This window comes from Anoplophora glabripennis, unplaced genomic scaffold (assembly GCF_000390285.2).
Source record: "Anoplophora glabripennis isolate ALB-LARVAE unplaced genomic scaffold, Agla_2.0 scaffold327, whole genome shotgun sequence".
In the NCBI taxonomy this organism is placed as follows: Eukaryota; Metazoa; Arthropoda; class Insecta; order Coleoptera; family Cerambycidae; genus Anoplophora; species Anoplophora glabripennis.
This window is the reverse complement of record NW_019416408.1, coordinates 422,632-444,850: the sequence shown is the minus strand read 5'-3', so window position 1 is coordinate 444,850 and position 22,219 is coordinate 422,632. Positions and strand designations below refer to the sequence as shown.

At 28.7% G+C, this 22,219-nt stretch overlaps 1 protein-coding gene across 4 annotated transcripts in view; it reads right to left on the bottom strand.

Moving 5' to 3' along the window:
* LOC108909486 (clavesin-1) overlaps window positions 1–22,219 on the bottom strand; it is a 65,821-nt gene that overhangs the window by 2,694 nt on the left and 40,908 nt on the right. For 2 of the 4 annotated variants that reach the window (XM_018713838.1, XM_018713839.2), the window contains exons 2-5: window positions 10,543–10,722; window positions 7,270–7,364; window positions 2,863–3,016; window positions 2,150–2,343 (exon numbers count right to left, since the gene is read on the bottom strand). In XM_018713838.1, coding sequence (XP_018569354.1) covers window positions 2,150–2,343; window positions 2,863–3,016; window positions 7,270–7,364; window positions 10,543–10,722 — 623 coding nt within the window. Of the gene's footprint in view, window positions 1–2,149; window positions 2,344–2,862; window positions 3,017–7,269; window positions 7,365–10,542; window positions 10,723–14,140; window positions 14,160–18,821; window positions 18,978–22,219 lie in introns of those variants that run through there. The other 2 variants (XM_018713840.1, XM_018713837.1) reach the window with 2 other exon arrangements.

The following is a 22,219-nucleotide window of genomic DNA, read 5'->3' as shown; positions in this document are numbered from 1 at the left end:
ATCTGATGGTGTTACGTTTTTTGGCGGGGAACCCCCTTAAGACAATTTTTCGTGGGCCCCCTTGTCTTTGGACCAAAAAAATTTGGTCACATATTTAAATTTCTTAAAAATTATCAGTCCACTAGAAAGCCATTAAATTTAGAAACTTTTTTATCTCTTTATACTTTTTTCGTAAAACACAATATTTTCGAGAAAAATGTCAAAATGTGATCGAATGCATATCGTCATTCACCATTTTCCTCAAAAACATTGAGTTTTACGAAACAAATATCAAGACAAAAAAGTTTCTAAATTCAATGGCTTTCTGGCTAACTAATAATTTAAAAAAAAATCTAATTTGCGAACAAATTTTTCTGGTTCCAAAGACGAGAAGGGGGCCCACGAAAAAGGGTCTTAAGAGGGTTTCTCGCCAAAAAGCGTAGCACTGTGAGATTCCACATGTCATAAAACCCCTGTGTACCAAATTTAGTGATTCTCGTACAACATGGTTTTGAGATATAAAANTTTTATGACATGTGGAATCTGATGGTGCTACGTTTTTTGGCGGGGAACCCCCTTAAGACAATTTTTCATGGGCCCCCTTGTCTTTGGAGCCAAAAAAATTTGGTCGCATATTTAAATTTCTTAAAAATTATCAGTCCACTAGAAAGCTATTAAATTTAGAGACTTTTTGTCACTTTATACTTTTTTCGTAAAACGCAATATTTTCGAGAAAAATGTCAAAATGTGATCGAATGCATATCGTGATTCGCCATTTTCCTCAAAATCATCGAGTTTTACGAAACAAATATCAAGAAAAAAGTTTCTAAATTCAATGGCTTTCTGGTAATTTAAAAAAATCAAATTTGCGAATAAAATTTTCTGGTTCCAAAGCCAAAAAGCGTAGCACTGTGAGATTCCACATGTCATAAAACCCCTGTGTACCAAATTTAGTGATTCTCGTACAACATGGTTTTGAGATATAAAAAAGACTNATGAAAAATATACTATCTAAATAAAATCTAATCTAATAATAATAAATATAACCATTAAATAATATTGTAAAATTTCAAAAAAAAATATCTTGTACTTTTGCTTCTGTCGATAACATCACTTAACACGCAACTAACCAAGTTACCTGGATTTCGAGAGTCCCTTTTTTTTAAATGATCTACAGTGTGTTTGAAAAAGGTGTTGCCAAACCACAAGGCGTTTTGGACCATTATTATAAATTTATTATTTTTGCGTTATACTATGAAAATTTCTTAAATATCGAAGCCTTTTGGAGTCAACGAAATAACATTACGTTTTTGGACGAAAATTGCTCCAGGGCCAAAACGGCTCATTTCCGACTATGGGTTTAGATGCAAAAATTTTCTACCACAATGTCCTCTATGTATATTTCCCTCAAGTTTGGCAACACTTTTTTGAAACACCCTGTATAATATGACCAGACTGTCAACACCTATGACATTGTCGTTTCAAAATTGTTATTGTTCTAAAAGTATTTTATATACGGTGTGTCCACAAAATTGAAAACAAGGAAAGCTTCTCTATTTTTTATTAATTATTTTCGTTACAAAACTTCACGTTTGTTAAAATGTACCTATAAAAGTGTTGTTATAGGCGGGCTAATATACACAGGGTGTATCAAAGTAATGGTTAGACACATGGTAGTTAATTTTATTTTTAGAATAAGATATGTAAAGTAAAAATAATCACAATATGCTTCATTAAAAGCTTTGAATTTTCGATGTCCCTAATTAGGTACTATTTTTTTATTTCAAATATATAAAAAAAGTAATGCAGAAGATAAGATGTTTGAACAATTTATAAAAATCACATTTTGCTATCATGTTTAGCTTCGAAGATATTTCATATTACCCAGAATTCTGTAAACTAAAAAATTTTATTTGGAGCAACTTTCATTTGAAACAATTTTCTGTGTTATTGATATTGCCAGAGCTGTGGAAGAATTCATCTTGCTAAGGACATCCCGACCCCGAATATCTTAACGGTTTATTTTAGAAATGATGGAAATAGACTTCTAATAAAGTTTAGTAACTGCATAATTTTCTGCAAGTTATGTTGAACTTTTTTAAAAATACCTTAAAACGAAATTTATAATTGGATATAACAAATTAAGAAACCGATTTGACCAGATATTTACCTGCAACCAGTCTACTATCCGTTTGGCAAAAGATGGGGTGAATTTTGTGGTTTGTGCTAAGGATAAACCGTCCATGTCAAAGACAACGATTGCGCCACACACTTGCGTTTCCGGTTCCAACATGGCGGCTTCCAGAAAAAGAACACAGCCCTTAAATACTTCGTCTAAGGTAACTTCACTAGTCTTCCATTTTTCTAAAAAAAGAGCGAAACATATATATCTCTGATACGCCTTGTTTCAGAATACATATTAAAAAAGGACTTTTGGAAAATGTCTATGATTTGAACATGGTTATTTATTTTGAACTTCTCAACCAATAAAACAATTAAACGCAATTATAATATATAACATTAAAAGGAATGACAATCTTAGAAATGTAAATATCCATTATTTATTTTAAAATAACATCTACATAAACATTTATCACATCGGGTTGCAAATACCGAATATGCTAATTTTGTTACTCGTAAAAAATAACTTATGCAAATACGTATTTTGAAGACAATAAGCTAGCCAAATTTATTTTTGCAGCATTGCCAATGACATTAGATTTATCATATTAAGCTTTTGCTTGCGTAAAGGGAAATTCCTTTTTTTTATAATATGACATTAACGAAACGAATAACAATTTGCATCCATTTGTCTGTTAAGTATTTGAACTTTGGGCTCCGTTCAAAAATACTTATAACTATAGATTAATCGGAGGTACTTACTTCCTAATTCTATGACTAAAATCCTTCTACCTAGCTGATCTCTGTTTGGCTGTACGGTCAATATATTTTGTTGGAAAATGTTACGTTCTCTACTTGGTAAAAGGCCATCATACATATCGGCGTGTTTTACTTTGAACTGATAATACCTTTTTATCTGAAACAAAAAAATATATGGTGTTGAAGAAAGATTTTATATACCTACTTTATTTCTCTGTTTCAATTTGTTTCTAATAGTGTATTAAGAATAAGAATGTGTTAAAAATTTGTAAAAAAATGTTTTCTTTATCAAAAATATTACGTCCTCTTTCATATCTTTAAGTAAATAACGATTACATTTTTTGAGATGTATTAAAGAACATAAATATACAGAATATTTCATTACGAATGTGCAATTTTTATATTAACTGTACTAAATTTTGCTACTATACCTAGATTATAAAAAATTAACAATAATTGTTGTGCTTGAAATTTTTTTCCAGCTTTACTTATATACCAAATATTTAGTTCTATATTTTATGTGTCAACAACTATTAAAAAAGTAGAGTGGTTCTTAAGAGAATAAAGGAGATAAAAGTTATGTAATTATGAATGAATTAAAGTAATACTACTATTAGGTATCTCCAGTTATCTGAATTATTAATAATTAACATATAAGTACGAGAGACAAAGCAAAATGATTTTTTTGACCTCCAGAAAACAGAATTACAATCAGAGATGATTACGCAATTTAATGACGGTAGATGACGGAGATAACATCGCATAAAGCAGCTATAATATTTGATAGTTTTATGGTATTAGAAAAGTTCTGCAAAAATATTAATTAAAAAAATATGGTAAATGATTGGATTTAAATTATACCTACATATGTTATTGACCCAGTATTGGGTAATGGTTGCTTAAACTTAAAATATGGGACAATATATTGAATGCCTGATCCAAGGCAACCATTTTTTTATAAAATTGGTATTCTTATTATGTGGTAAAATAAGTTACGATAATTAGGGTATACAATCTGAACAGCATTGAACAACTTGGAACTATAAAATATTGGTGAATTATTAAATGTATGTATTTCACATTCAGTCTCTGTGAGATTTTTTTCACTTTTCTCCACACTTCTGAAAACATGTGTCTAATTATTTTCCTTTTATATCTTTGGGCAAATCACGAATGAGATTAAAAAAAATAGAGATTTCAAAAAATTCATAACAATTCCTGTATTTGAAATTTTTGCTTAATGTACCTAATAGTTCCATATTTTAAGTGGATTTGATATTAGTAAGTGTCAAGTTAAATATTTATGTATTATTTTTGTGTTACGTTAAATATTTCAGATGAGTCTGAGTTCCTTTTTATCTATTTTTCCTCATTTAGCGAATGATTGTCAAATAAACTAGTATTTCTTCAATAAGTATTTAATTCATTAATTAATTAAAAAGTAATACTAAAGTTGTCTCCAGTTATTTGAACAATTAAGGATTGAGATATTTGAGGGGTGCAGACAAGTTATTTTGACCTCCAGAAAATAGAGTGACAATTAGAGAGGACATGCAATTTATCAAAATAATGTTAGTAGATGACAAAGATAATCTGACAGAAGGCAGGTATACTGTTTTATTGTTTTGTTTATGGCATTAGAAATATATCCTGCAAATATTAATTAAAAAAATTGGCAAATGGTTGCATTTACATTTAATTTTGAATATTCGTATGTTATTGGTTAATAGCAGCTTAAACTTAAAATATGGAATATTGAGTACCTGATCCAAGGCAACCATCTTTTTATAAAATTGGTACACTTAATGTGGTAATAATAAATTATGAGGATTAGGTAGAGTCTGAACAGTTGAAATTATAAAATATCTATAATAGCAGATCATTAAATATATGGATTTTAATTTCAGTGTTCTGACAAAGCAGAAATGAGAAGGTAACTAAATCAAAATTTACTACATGTAAGATTCTATTTTTCACTTTTTACCACACTTCTGAATACATGTAAATTTAATAACACTAATACACATTCTCACAATCAGATAAATAGTTATTCATTAATAATTTAATTAATTCTTTAAACAATTAGTAATAAAGATTTGGCGATCAATATCATTTATTATTTGATTTGTTTATGGAAATGAGTTTATCATCTGCATTATTGTTATTTATGTTGATGCCACTTTATCTTGTGTCAACAGACGCGTATCTAGACCGGACGGAAGGTCTTAATCTATTAGTGTTTGCCAAATATTCATTAAATTTTTATTTTATAACAATGTGCGATAGACCATGGCAAACTTTCCTATCCTATTAAGATTTCACATACATTGGCATATTATGTACGCTGTTCGCGTAATATACTTTTTTCTTAAAAAATATTTTCATTCGGATACGTTTCATTTATAAAAAATGGAAGCAATTTATATATCATGTTCCTCTAATTTACAAGACTTTCATGAAACGTTTTTAAAGAAATATTTTCACGGCTATAGAAATGTCAATTTCTATTTCATAACTAAATATAAATATACTAATATAAAAACGATAGACCATACTAATTAAACAAATTAAATGCAATGTTCAAACTATGTTCTAAGAGTTGTAAAACATAAATAGCATGTAGTTGTTGATTTACGTGTTTTTAAAGTGATGTGATGTACGTTCATTTTCTACAAAGTAAAAAGAGCAATATTCGTATAAAGCATATTCATTGAATTGTCATAATTTGACATTTGTATAAAAATATGATTTAAATAAAATGAAATACTGCCCACCAGTACAGAATTATCCAGATTCGTCTCGAAAATCTTGTGAACAATTTAACATTTATAAGCTAGTTTTGAATAACAGGTCACAAATTTTAAATTTCTTTGATATATAGTCTGTGAAAATGCCCGTTTAATTAATGGTTTTCTTCCTATTTCAAACAGACAAAATCAAGCATTGCACAATTGCCTCCCTTTCAAAATAGACAAATTACAGGCAAATACCACAGTGAAGTCAGTGGTTGTCAATAGGTTAGATCTATTGAAAAAATCGAGCATATCTATTTCAAATGTGTCTTTCTTTTTCCTATTTTTTCGAAAAAACACTATTTGTTACATATAAATGTAAAAAGTGAATATAGCCTAGTAACTCGAAACCAAATAAAGATACGTATCTTGAAATTAAACTACAGAACTTGCAACTAGTTTTTTTTCTAATTTTAATAATTTCTGAAATATCCCATCGTATTTTATTATCTCAGTACATTGAGCAAAATTCTTTAAAAAATTACAAAATCATATCAACTATAACTTTAAGCGTTAGTTAAATATTTTAATAAAAAATAAAATATTCTTATCTTCAAACTTATTAATATCAGAAATGGATAAGCATAACTGCAGATTAGAAATTATTTACACGTTTCTCAATAATTTCTATTTAACATTCATATATCACTGAACCAATTCATCTTCCTCAATGATTATAAAACATACGACGACTATAAAACAATAGAATGAGGTCACATTGTTTGAAGAACAAGCAGGTTTATAAATTTCTTGAACATTAAAAAATGGATTGCTTAAAAATTATAGTTAAAATCAACAACATTTTTAGCATGTAACAGAATTTGTCAGGAAATTTTAAACCATTAAGTTTTTTTATTATCAATATATTTCAGTTACTGTTACCGTAAAGATTGGAGAAGATTGAAAACATTATCTAAATCCTCAAATATACCTATCACAAACGTAAAATATAGTACCAAAAGTTTATATCTCGAATTTTGTCTAAATTGACCAAATTTGAAAACCTAATTATTATTTTTCCCATTGTTTTGTTTATTTGTTTAATTATACACAAACGCTTCTATAAATATTCATAGCACCTTGCACCAAGTAATCATTCAACCGATTTCTTCGGTTTCCTTCTTTTTCCTTATTGCCTTAACGGGAATCTAATGCAACTGGTTTTTATTGCAAGAGCTTACAAACACAGAATGGAATGCGATTCTACCAAGTTCCGCGAGTTTGTACATCAATAACACTATAACTGTTAACGCAATCTATGGAATTTAACTAAAAATCTGCATTTCAAAAACCGTTTTATGGATGGTCGAGATGGACTTTTTTTATTCGATAACTTGTTATTTATAAAATATTGTGTGCTACCTTATTAGACAATTAATTATTAAGTATTAAGTATTAAGTATTAAGTTAATTATTGTGAATTTTTATTAACAGTAACAAGATATCAATCTTTTAATTTCTTGTTTGTGTCTGTGTGACTTTGGAAGGGGATGAAACATTAGAGCTAAGACTAGTAGGTATGATTTGATTGAATCAATATAAATAAATACTATTTTGCTTTAAAATTTCTCTAGTGCAATTATTTTTAAAATATATATCTAATTCAAAAATTGCTTACCAAGTCTCGTGCACTTTCTGGATAGAATTTACAAGGTCTTAAGAACCTTACTAACCAAATGTCGTTGTCTAAGGGCACGTGCAAGTCTTTTTCCTCTGAAAAATAATACATTAGTTGCATTAGTACATTAACATTTGGAAAAATAAATAATTTAAGTTATACTAGAGTGCACAATTTTGAAAACAATTTTCAAAAGTTTCCTAATCGAATTGTTAAGTATTCACACAAGATGTATTTGAATTATAATGTGGGAAATCTTTAAAAATTATACACTCCCTATATCGTTACTTAATTATTGTTTAATATATTTATTTAAAACTTCATATTTCCATAGAAATATGTATATATGTACTTGATAACGTTACTTTTAATGAAATATATCCTAATTTATTCTAATAGTTTTTGTTATATTAACAACCAGATATGCTTTTTTATGATTAGCAACATTCTGATATCAAAATTATTTGTCCCTGAATACGTATTTCTAATGTAGTATTTTAATTATTAAAACAAACAACTAAAAAAGTTATCAATATCGCTTTCTTTTAAATGTTAGAAATTACTGAAATATGTGATGTGTATATTTAAAGGCCAATTAAAGAATGATTTTATAGCATCTTGTTTAATATCAATAATAGTTAATGTAATTAGTGTTGTTAATGATTTAAATGTGCTACCTAGAAACTTTAATTGTCATTTGACGCACATTACAAGACTTTTTCAATGGCGATATAGTAAAGTAAGAAAATAGAGCGCAGAGGTTTTTAAATTAGATATACAGGCTGTTACAAATTCGCTTCTCACTACTGGAATCTCGGAAACGGTAAGAGGTACGAAGTAGCTTAAATGGGGGCAAAGTTGCGTAATTAGGGGACCAACATTATGCCTCTAAAAAATCAAGGCTAACGTGATTAGTTTTCAAAATATTTGAAAAAAAAACGAAATTTTGGAAATCCGTTTTTGTTTCATTTCAGCCTTGTTTCAGGCGATATTGAAAAAAGAAGAACACTTTCTCATGGCCACTTTTTGCCCTCTATCGAATGGCATAATCAATTTTTATATGTAACGTTTCGCCTCTCCAGGACCATCATCAACTTCATTTTTTTAAATAGGATCCTAGAAATTTTATTACATTTTTTGCAAACCTTAATGACCCCCAATGCTGCACTGCCTCAGTCCAACCAGATTCAGACGTTTTGTCTCGAAAAATTCATCTTCAGTGTATTCGTTCCAAATTTATCTAATTTTTTTATGTAGATTGAAACATCATATTTATTTGAAATTGGATTTTTTTCTAGATTTTTTAGCAATAAGTTATATATCTTCAGTTAAAAGTATAAATTTGTAAAGGCTCTCTCGATGAAATTTAATCCCTACATTATGGATATTTTAGTCTAAAATAGTTTTAATAAAGAGAAATTAATAACACTTAAATTAAATATTAAATATTACAAAAATTCTATATGGCGTTTCACCTAAAATCTTTCTAACCATGTTAGTTTTGTCCAATGTATCTTATTTAAAGGTGGAGCTATAGATGAATGCTTCATAAAGTCAAAAATTAAAAAGTTACAAGGGTGATTATTTGCGACGGGAAACCTTGTATCATGCGAAAATTGCTACTTTTTCTTTATCGAGACAAGAAAGAAAAGTCAAGAAGGTACGATATAGTGTCAATTTACTTACAGTGCATAAAAAATGTACTAAATAAAACAAAAAATTAAAAATAACTATTTTTTAAGCGAGAGTATACCTAAGCCCATTGAACTTTTCCTTTAAAACGAGCTTTTAGAACACCAATAAGATACAAGAAAATATTTAAAAAATAAAAAAATTCAACAATATTACACGAAGATGGCGATATGGAAAATAAAATTGTTCGTTTCTTAAAATTAGCATTTTCAATTAAAATCGCTTGGATTATTTAAAATCTTAACTTTTTCCAATACCTGCAGAAAATCAATTATTTTTTTTACAAAATACCCCGTATATGTTACATGTTAATAATAAATAAGTACGTAATATTTCGAAAACTGTTAACGATAAAGCATCTTATACAGGTTGATGTCACTTTAAATACAGTAACTGCAGAACTAGATTTATTACCAAAAAATAAGTAGATTTTGCTCTATAAACTCTTTCCTATTGGACTCGATATTCGAGACACAGGGTGTTAAAGTTTACAAAAAAATATATTTTTTACCATATCTTCATAATGTGCTGACGGAATTGAATGAAATTTACTCAGCGTATTCACTTAATTAGACCTTTTATTGAATGTAATATTAACCTTATAACTTTAACCAGTGGCGTACTACTGGAGGTGGCCCCTCATTTTCCTAAGAAAAAAATACGCCACTGGTGTTTTTTTGTAGAAATAATGTTACATACCGGTACTGTTACGTTAAATGAATGAAAAATGTTTTTTAATAGTAGCAGCCATTTAGGAGATATTTGTTCTTGTTTTTACGTTGTATTGAATTTTCTTTATAAATTAATCCGTTTATTTGATGAAAACCCCCTGGTTTTAACCAGTGACGTGCTATTAATATGTCCGCCAACTTTTCCCAAGAAAACAATAGGCCACTGAATTTAATATTATTTCTACAAAAAATTACCAGTGGCGAATTTTTTTCTTGGGACCTACCTTCAGTAGCACGCCACTGGTTAATGTCAGGAGATTAATATTTCATTCTAATTACGTAAATACGCTGTAATATATTTCATTCAAATCGTTCAGCGCAATATGAAGATATGACCGAAAATATATATTTTTTTGGAAACTTGAATACCCTGTATCTCGAATACCACGTCCCCCAGAAAAAAAGTTTGTAAAGTGAAATATGTTTAAAAAACTCTTCTGACGGTCTTTACAATGAACTAAAAATATACGTATAAAATGTTACACTTAAAAATACATAAGTTAGGATCTCAAAACCACTACATTGAGTTATCTCTGTTGTAGGTGTGTCCATTCTTCTAAAATCACATAAAAGCAGATGCCAATTTTTGCGTGATCACCCTGTACATAATATCACTTTAACAGTTTTTTAGATGTGAAGGTGGTTGCTGCTTTTAAAATCAAATTTAACGTATTGTTCGAAGTAACCTTCGACTTCATCCTCGAATCTAATGGATATATGGAATAATACCAAATGACATATTTGTATTAGGAAAAACCTAGCATAACTATTTAATTACTAATATTCGAAAACATCTACGCGAAAACAGCTATTAATCGACGTAAAAATGTAGACTTGTTTTTGAAACTACCTTTTAAAATATCCCTAAGTTCTATAACAGCTTCCCTTTTGACGTCGGGAGTTTCCCTGAGTTCCTTCCTTGCAATTTCTTGTACTTCAGGTTTCAGTTCTTCTAGTTCCATTTGCAAAACGTAGTCGCCCAATTTGATCGTGGGCATCTCTTCCATATCGGACAACATGGTATCTGCAACTGAAAGAAAATATACAATTTTAATAACAGTGGAAACATTATTAGGTGTCAGATGAAAACATAAAAAAATAACAAACTGAAATAGGATCTGGGCAATGTGATTTTAAGTAAAAAATACCCTGTAAGCATGGTTAGGCTTAGTTGTTATAAAGGACTTATTTATTTATTTATTTATTTAATTTTAAACATGTGCGAGCATACTTATATGGAAATAGTTGTAAAGGCGTATCATTCGAATCAAATGTAACTCGGTGCAACTCTTTAGATTTCAATTGCAGGAATCTTGGAGATTATTTACAGTGGCAGAGATGCAGGGGGTAATTTAGAAACCTTTTTATCTTAAAAAAAATATACTGATATATTTTAGCGGTTAAATTAAGAAAAATATTTGGTAAGAACATTAGTGTTAAAATATTTTTTATCCAACATGAACGTGAATTATTTTTATTAGCTTCCAAATTTCAGTACCTAGTTCTTGAATATAATATTAGAAAATTCTACCACCAATTTTCTTAATAACTTTTTTCAAATTACAATTGGTACAATACATTAGCAAAATATGAAAGCGCTTCATATCACCTTAGATTTTCGGATTATGTAGGTGTCATTAAAGTTAAAAAAGGTTTTTTCCAATTAATTGTCTTGAAGACGTTGCAGGTAGGTAGGTAAAAGTTACTTAATTTTACCAAAATTACCACACATAATCTGTTTAACAAAAATAGCCCTCAATTATTAAAAACTATTTTTCCGTTGGCAGTAAACTTTTTCATTAAACATTTTTGAATTCATGGTCTTAAGAAACTTTTTGCTTAAAATGATATTTCTTCCCTACTTTGGCACTTTATTTTAGAAACACCCTGTATAGATATATTTTTATAACTTTTATTTTTTCAGAAATACTTTGTGATCAAAAAATTTTGTAAAGGTTACCGACATTTGCAAGTTTTTTTGTTAGTAGGTGAAAGTTAAATAGATAATAAAATCATAAGTAGTTAAAATAAAAATGTACCTATAGATTCCTCCTAGCGATCACTATTCAACTGCAATAATTTTTGTAATTCCCAAAGCCGACAACACTGAGACAGGTTTTAAATAAATACATAATTTAATACCAAGGCTATAGGAATACCTATTCATTTAAGTTCAAGGTGTACTACAAAAAAAAGTAATTCTTTACTCCCATACAGGATGTCTGGAAATGACCTTACATCAAGGGTAGCTTCCTTTTGTGAAAATAAACGATTTAATTCAAGTTACCATATTACAACTTTGCTACTTGAAGAAGTTATCTACCTTCAATAAAACAATTTTATTTAATTTTTTAAAGATACCAATAAAATTATACGCAGGGGTAGGTTTAGCGTAACCAAATGTAATTTTTTATCCAACACATAGACGTCGCTAACATTTTAAACAGTATTAGGTTTTTGACATATTTTTTAGTAGAAACTTTGAGGAAGGGTAGATTTTTTTTAATAGTCTCTCGTAAGAAATATTTTATTATAAACGTAAATTTAGCAGATGAGTAAAATTTACTGGTCTTTGAATAGAGTTTTAAAGTAAATAAAAAGACGAATATTCTTAACGATTTCTATGTTTTAAGTAAAACTCTTATCCTGCTACCTCTCCCTTCAGAGTAAAATTTTGAAGTTAAAAAAGTTTAAAAAATAGTTTTGAAGGCCGATATCTTTTTAAGGAAGCGTAACTTAATCTAAATCTATTTATTTTCATATTGAAGAATGTCCCATTCGCTTCCTGACCCCCTGTATACCAACCTAAATACTATAATTTTCAATAAGCTATGCTATTTAATTAAATGACTTTATTTCTTAAATTTCAAAGTACCTTCATTATACAATTTCTGCAAGAATTGCAAAATTCAATTTTATATTCAATATGGCATCTAGATATTTTTGTGGAACATTTCGAATTCGAACATAACCTAATTTTCCCATGTATGTAACACAGATACGACCTTTACAATGAATATTCCAAGCCATAATAATTAGATGTTGCATATTCATTTCTGCGTGTGTTGCTTAATAATTTGTTAGGACCTGGAACTTTGCAATACATCTGGCGTTATTGAACTAACATGGTGCAAACAAATGTTACTATTTCATAATTATCGGTAAAACAGTGCAGTGCAAGAATATTTCAAAATATATAGTGTGATCGTTATTATGGCAAATGTATATATGTTCGCAAAATTTAAAAAATACCGTATTAAAAAGCAATGTAATATTTAAATTTATACACATAGATAATGTATGCTGTATTTTATAGGAAAATGAGTGGGTACATAAAAACACTTGTTATAGGTAGCGAGATTGCGAGATTGGAAATCAAAGTTCTTCATTATTTTCCCATAAATTATGCGTTCAACAAAATATTGATAATTTAATATACATAATAATCCTCAACAAATACTTGAAATTTATTAGATTGTTTTTATATAAATAAACTACTCGGTAAGAAATGTTTACGTAGAAATGCAATTTGTATAAAAAATGAATAAGACACAATATCATTGTCATTGCATCAAAGGAATACAACTTTCCATTTTTAACACATTAAAGCTTAAAGAATTGGTAGAAAGCAGCAATTTATTCTACATAAGTACCATTTTTATTACATAATTTACGAAATGTTATTGTTCTTTGCCGTTGTAAAACAACTATTAAAATTTGTAAATGGTTCAAGTTTTACATAAATATAGTCAAATTTTATACTAGAGAAACAAGTATGTTTGTCAGGTATGCTGATGGTCAATTTGATACCCATTTTCAGAGATAACAACCAAACATGTCCGTTAATATTATTTGTAGACTATTTGTTACATTTATTTTTTTGTAAAGGACAAAGAACCTAATTAGGCACTATGAAAAGCTGTTAAATAACAGTTTATTAAGTTGATTAACATTAGTTTAATATTATTTAGTATTAGTATTTTTATTTAGGATTTTAATATTTTGAGGCACCTATATATACTTAAACCTTTTACTTTTGAAAAATGAGTTTTCTTTAATTTTGTACAATCTCAAAAATTACTGTCAATTTATATTATAGGTATAAACAATAATTATAATTAATAAATAACCTTGAAAAAATCGAGCCACACATAGATTCATGTATAACATTATGAAACGACTCACTTTTGAAAAAAAAAATGTAAAAATTAATTGAATAAACTCCAAAAGGATCAATGATTGTTTATTACTGTTTTTGCCTAACCAAAAATCTCACACTGAAGAAAGAAGGGAAATAAAAAACATATGTCGTTGTATTGAAGTACTTCAAAACTTCTATAATTCTATTATTTCTTACCAAAATCAATAAATGAACAGAGAAAAAACTATGATAAATGAATGATTTGTCCTAATTATCACTAAGCAGCATTGTACCAAGTAACACTCACGATATTCCTTTGTTTGATGATTAGATATAAATGCGAGGAAATGCATTTTGTATGTCCACAGACAAAGGTATTGCATAAAACCTAGAACTGCTATATTTGTAGACTAATGCTTAACAAAGTTGGTTGTAATGCTCTTATCAGTTTATATCCGTCAATGCAGAACCGGCTTTCAAGAATCCCTGGATGGTCTTTAATTGTTTATGGATGAATTACATTTCACTACAGAAACCCATTCATTGCTAAATCAATTGAATCACAAACAAGAAAACTTATGGATGTTAAACGTTAAACGATTTGGTCGAATGAAAGGAAATAGTAAAATAGTTTGGAGTCTAAACTATTTTGGTCTAAACTTTAGACCAAACCTAATAAACTAATAATATTTAGATTTTGCCGTGTAAATATAGTCCTCAAAAAAGAATAGAGAAATTAAAAAAAACTATGTAATACACATAATACAGTGTAAGATCTTTTATAATATCTACCACAGATTTAATATGCCAATATTAGTCAGTGTTGAATAAATTCTATATTTGAGTAAATATGATTTTTGTATACAATGAACCTTCCTATTATTATTATTTTTAATTTAGTTTTTATTGCTCTTGAAATATATTTAAGTTCGATTCTGAAATATAGTGTTGGGTAAGATACCTACTGCATTTACTTAATGGTAGAGGTAGTGGTAGTATATTGTGCTGATAAAACTAACTGTGGTCGATAATTCAGTAACAAAACCTATGCATTATAGGTACCTATGTCAAAGTGTATAAAACAAACTAAAAAAAAAACGCTTAATACAAATATACCCCCCTTAAACAGATTTCAGAATTGAATTTAGGGGAAATGAATTAATTTTAAAAAATTGTCGTATCTTTAAGATTAAGATTAAGATTAAGATTTTTTAATGTTACCAAGGAAAACTTCTAAAATATGAAAGTGATCAAAATCATTGAAAACGGTGGTGGCGTCAGTTTTTCGCAATAACTAAAAATGTTTAAAGATATAAAACTCTTAAAACATAGTTATAAACAGGTTGAAAAACTGAATAATTATTCCCTGGAATCCCTGGGAATTAAGAATTCTAGTTACTATAAAAACTTCTGCAATATCTATTTTCTTTTAATTCTTCTAATTATATATTTTTTTAAGTACAAATTAATTTTAAATTATCTCTTCGTCGACTTTTTGGTATGAACAAGAAAACTAACTGGAAAAGTATTCAAATATAAGCATATTTATAAATAGTATGTCAATTACGGGAATACATTTTGTTCAAAGTATAGTCTAGTCTAGACAATTACTAGTAATACAATGTAACAATGTAATAAAAAGTAATGTTTCTTTAACGGCAGCAGATACTTCTAAGTATTGTTAATGGTTTCCTTAACATTATTAATTGTAAAATAATTGTACACAATCGTTTTGTTACATTAATGACTGGAGTACCAAAATTAATTTAATAGTTCTTAAATATAAGTTTTAGAAAGTGTTGATGAAGCCACGATTTATAAAAATGACGACAATAATCAAAATAACATGAGCAGTTTTTTGTATTACAAACAAGCATGTATACTTAAATACATTTACAACACTGCAAATTGGTAACAATTGAAATGTTGTTTGCAAAAACTGTATTCGTCACTAAATGTAGAATTTTTGTTGCTGAAACAATATCATGAAACCTATTTTGCACCAAAAATTATTTTGACTCTTCATTTACATGGAGAGTTTTTGGAATTTGTTTATTTGACTTATCATGACACTTTTTGCACAATTTTTAATTCTGCTTTGACAGAGGCGTCGTTTGTAGAGGCTTGTAAGTTTGACCAAACACACCTTTTTCACGAGATGCACAGATCAAGAACAGACTCAGCAGTAGGTGTGACAAAGGCAGGAGACTAATAGTAGGAAAGGTATTTTACTTTGGTCTGATGAATATAGATATTTAATGGAGATTTTGATATTATGTAATTAAGTATAAACAAAATATCTCCGCGGACAAATGAATTTATTCAGTCATCAGCAACTTTTTGAAAACAATTTTAACATGCCCCTTTATTTAAAAAGAAATTATTAGAACTAAACTTTTTTAAGTTCAAAAAAACATAAACATGTAATAATATGCTTTTTTGCAAGCAGTAATATTCGCCAATGATATACATTTTTGCAGAAAACTGACTGATATCACGATTTATAATAAAACTGACAGATGGGGTCATGTCATACTAATTCGTTTATTTGAAAATAAAAAATTGTTCCAAAAACTATCAAATTAACTACTAATCATATTACACCATGCAGTTAACAACAATAAATAAAATTAAAAAATTGGTTCAAACGAAAAATAACAATCAAACTTGTAGTGCTGGAAAAATATTTACGAAGAGCGAGGGTCTCTATTTCGAAACTGATGTGAATTTATTTACTCTCAGAAACATTGGAATTATTTAAAGATGAATGTTAATACATTTGACGTAATTTATGATGCAATACAATACAGAACACCAAAGAACATTTGGTAAAAATTCCTTAGAATTTGTATGTAATAATTCGTTGTTAGGTATATGAAGAGCAAAATTACAAACGTGCATAAAAGAGGTTTCAAAAAATGTAACCAAATCTACTCAATCACCGTAGGTACCTATATGAAATACAAACGTAGAAAATGTCGTCAGTTCAATGCTTTTCGAATAGCTTCCATGATTTGCGTTTCTATTAAACAATTAATTTGTCTCTACGTTTTAGCTAATAACAGACTATGACAGATGTAGGAATATATTTTTACGTAATTACTGGTCTTCAAATAGTATGCAAACAAATAAAACAATTTTTATAATTTTCCATGAGGGTTTTTACCAACTTCATCTTAACCTTGAAGATGCATTAACTAATTGAGAGTTTTGGGATTAGTTGTCAAACATAGTAGCAAGGTTGTTAAAAATAATTTCTTATGGAAATTAAAATCGAATAAAAACAAAGTTCGATTCGGTATTTAGTAAATGGAAAACATATATAACATACAGGTAATAAACAAAAATATGTAAAATATCACAAATAGAATGTGATGGTCGTACCTATAAAACATGTTTTTAGATGAAACTAGACTAGATCTAAATTTAATACTTCTCAAAATATATAACAAATTGGGAAAAAACTTATTTTTTTCATTATTTTAAATGGAATAAACTGAAAATAGGAAGACTTGAAGAAACACTAAACCATTTTCCCAGATATATATCTTGCTGAAATAAACCTTATATATGAAAATTCAAAATAATATATTTAACAAGAAATTATATATTCGGAATTGGAATCAACTCAAACCTCAAATTAGTCGAGGTTATGCAGAAATTAATAAATTTTTTATTTAAAACGACAAAGAAGCAGTCACACAATAAAATATCAGTTCTTTCTGACCATAACAAAAACAAAATTAAAATTCAAATTTCAACATAAAAGCAAACTAAAAAACCTAGCTCAAAAAAATATTATACAAATTTTTTAAAAAGAAAATCTTCAGAGTCCATGTCCATGTCTAAAGCATTTGATGCTTCGGAATATTCTGACTCAAGGACATGTTTTTGATTATCCTAAATATAATCGTTTTTTTTTTCCAGAAGTAGTCTTTGTACTACTACATACTGACAATAATCATCCCTTTTTACTTTTTCCAATTTTCTTGGAAGAAAAAAAGGTTTCCTGCGAAGTTCAATTTTTCTGGAAATTTTAAGCCTCTGGATGGAACTGAAAATGACTATTTAAGATTCTTACCGAGGTACGCACTATAAAAAACACGAACATGATTGTGAAACTAATCGTATTAACACATATTTATCATGTAATACATACTAATTATTGATTAGAAATAATTGTTTGTACGTGGAGGCGAAAATCACGGCTATCTTTAATGTGCTATTCTTGGTACATATTTAATGATATATATTTTTTTTATTTTACTCAAAAAACATGATTTTAACAAAATTTTTCTTTGGTAAGAATTTTTTCAATTGCCATAATTCTTTCATGCTATATAAACTTTAAATTTTTAAGAGAAAAAAATTCTATACGTTTTATCAAAGCAGTTATGAAAATCAAAGGATTTCGCATAAGGCACTTTTGTGACTGAGTTCACATAACTAAGGTATTTAAAGAAAATCATTGTTAACAGGTCATCATCAAGCTGCTTCCTGCTGCTGCGTCCTTTTTTCTCCATAGGAGTTTAAATCTGGTTCAATTAAACGAAACAACGCAAATCACAAATAACAAGGAGTGATGTGTCTGTCATCAGAGGATTATTCAACGTTTAGAAATAATTATTTTAACGTGAAAAATTTATAAGAGATTGCAACATACGTGTAAATAGTACGAAATATTTTGTGAAAAAAATAAATCGCAGTGATATTAGAAAATAAAAAAAGCATGTGTATTAATTAATGTTATCAGTCCTTAATGACCATTATTAAAATACAATGCAACAGGTGATTTCTTATGTTAATTCAATGAACTAGGTATCGTGAAGCAACAGTACAACAATAGGTAATGATATTCAAAATCGTAATTTATTTATAACCAAACTAAAAATAACCCATGTGTACTACACGGTTGATGTGGAAATTATTTATTATACAACTTCGGATATTTTCCGAAACTATGTATCATACAAGGAACAAAAACTTACTTTTCGGCATTTCGAAAGCAGGAGCAAATCCACTCTACCAAATCAAAACAAACACAGTGAGGAAACCGAACGGCGGTACTTTCTAAATATAGCAGGACGTGGAGTACCGGCGACGAACCGAATGTAGCAAACTTCTAACCTGCTGAAATTATAAATCTGCCACGAGGAGCTACAGGTAGGTACGCGAAGAACGGTCAATTTTATCGGCGACCTGCGCACGATGCCCATCCCATTTGGCTGATGGACATTTCAAGACCACATCGACGAAGAAGATTACGTAAAAATAATTCGAAATGATAATTAACACTCTTGATTTGAGGGTCACAGACTTGGCAGTTGTTGGTAGACCAGAGATTTATTGGGCTTGATGTTAATCAAACTTGTTGATTAACGACTACAGTCACCGATTATTATGTTTCAAGTTTATTTTTTTCTATGTTGATTTACGCATTTTTTCACGAAAAAACGAGGCCGAATAAAGATGTTTAAAATTTGAAAAATTGTATTTAGAGTATACCTTGTGAATGCAGTAGACGTTTCTCGATCATCGATCGCACTAAATGACGTCACGAATTAGTTTAAAACCCATTTAAAACATTTAATTTGCGCTACAACGTTTAATAATTGATTATTAATTAACAACCTCTAAGAAATTACTAATATTTTCACTAGGTTAGGGAAGTAATCTTCCTTGGCCATCTAGAGGCCCTGATTTAAACTCTATAAACTTCTCGACGTGGATGCGGCGAAGATGATTGTCTATAAAGATAAAGGAAATTCTCGTCGCCAATAAAAATAACAGTAATACTCAAATATTAGTTAATGTTCTGAAGTCCGTATGAAAACTTATAGAAAAATATATTAAAGTAAACGGTGGACATTTTGAGCAATTACCTTGAAGTATACATATACATCTATATCGAAAATCAGATTACAGATTCTTCTGCGTGTGTGCACAATTTTTTAAAATTATTTATGATTTCTGGTACTTCATCCATTTTAAGGATCAGTACATAAATGTGTTGAAAATTTAAAAGCAATTATCTCGAAAGTCGATCACAATTGAACAGGGAAAAACTATTTCTGATTCTCCAAAGTCATATGGTATAACTTGCGTCTCTTATCAACTATGCTGAAATTATTGTAAATGATGTATCATGCAAAAAGTAAAATAGACAAATTTTAAGATGATATTACAAAAACTTTATTGAGAAATTTCAAAATAATCTTCGGGATCTTCATATTTTAATTTCTACTAGGTGTCTTAATGAATCAATGTGATATATGCAGATAATACAATGGAGAGCAAAAATCTCTCATTCACAGGTGTCTTAATAATTACACACTATACACAAAGCAGACCTGCCAAATAAAGTAAAATATACATTAATTTATTTTAATCCGTCTTTTTGTCAACAAGATAAATGTAAAATTCAAATTGACTAAAAACCTACAAGAGATTGCGAAAAAATTGGAAGAGGTATTTCCCATTTGTTAAGTTAAATTACTTGTCTTAAAATGAGAATATCGACTGGCCTTTATCACTTTCGTTGCAATTAAGTTAAATTTAAGGTGTCGACTAATGAAACGATTAGGTGAAGGCTCTTTTGTGCGTCATACTGTGTCTGGACACTTGAAAAATAAAGTAGGCTGAGCAGCAAATTAACAACATAAACGTACAGAAATTTGACAACTCAAAAACAAATTTTCAGTTTAAGAAACGATATTAAATTTAAAATTTTCCCAAATTTGGTATAAATTATTTCGCCACTTAAGAAAAATTATGCAATTCCAGCATAATAGGGTCTATGAAAAACTTTAAGGAGTCCTGTCTTGCCAAGAAAATTTATCGAAGCTAAACCCGCTATCTCTGTGTCTTATCAAAGATTTTCCTATACCGATATTTTTAATCATCTGCAACTCTCGAAAGTGGTGTAATTTGCAATCTTTAATGGGTTTTCACTGTATTTTTTTACAGAGCTGAAAATCCGTAATTAAAAAAAAATCTACTCACTTAGTAATATTTTGGATTTTTTACCAAAAAAATAAAGTAAGTACAGATAAAGTTTTATTTTACACTGATAATAAGTACATACACCATATTTTTTACCATATCGTTTTCTTTCTCTAAATAATGTAATAATAAATTATAATGTTTATCAAGGGCTTGCGAAAATTATACATTCTTATACAGGTACGCGAAGAACGGTCGAATTGATTGGCGACCTGAGCACGATACCTAACTGGTTCGGCTGATGGGAGATTTCAAGATCACATCGACGAAGAAGATTACGTGAAAAATTTCGAAATGATAATTAATACTCTTGCTTTGGGGGTCACAGGCTCAGTAGTTGTTGGTAAACCAAAGATTCATTAGACACTGAAATTTCTGCCAACTTTAAGTTGTCTTGATAGGTCTAGCAACCGACATCAAAACGTTTCAAGTAATTCGTTTTTTTTTTAAGAATATATTCTCCAGATATATTTTACTATAATAATAAACCTCCCAATGACAAATCCAAAAACACAAATTTTAACAAAATTGATATATTCAGTTGAAAAGGTAAATATAATCATAACCTTCTTCCTAAAATATGGATTCTAATTTAATTTCAATATCTCTGTCCGTTTTCAACATATTTATTTGATTTTTTATCGTTCAGTGTAATCCATGTTCAAATAAACACAAAGTTCGCTTGCTCATCGGAGTTGTGAGAATGTTCTTGTATTTCTACAATACCTGACTTAAACCTCAATTTTTCTCAGTATGGTCAGATACGAAGGCGATTGTCTATAAAAAAAAGTAGGAAAGAGGCGTTAGTAAAATTAAAAATAATATTCAAATATTATTTAACACTCGTAAGAAACATACAGGGTGTTTCTAAAATAGTGTTCCAAACTTCTGTTGCGTTTATAACTCATTAAAATAAGCCAAAAAGTTCCTATTCACATGTGCCCTAAAACGCACCCTTAGGAAGTTATATGCCCTTAAAAGGGCTCAAATAAAACTGTTTTTTTTTTTTCAAATAAATTGCAGTTATGAAGGATCTGATCATTTAATAAATAATTTAGGACATAAACTAAGACTATTTAAATTTAGAGTTACACTTACTAATTAAAGAACTAATTACTACTGCAGACAATAGCTAAATGTGAAATAGAAAATAATGGGATTAAAATTAGTAATAATAAGTTAAATTACAAGAACTGCTCGAAGTGACCACCTTGCATTTCGATGCATAATCTAGCTCGACGCTTCAATGATTTGCGAACTCTTTGGAAAATTCTAGGTGTTTGCGGTTTCAATTTCCTCCCGTAGTTGCTGAATGGTCTCAATTGGAATTTTATAAACCTTTGCCTTAAGTTGACCCCACAAAAAATAGTCCAGGGGGTTAAGG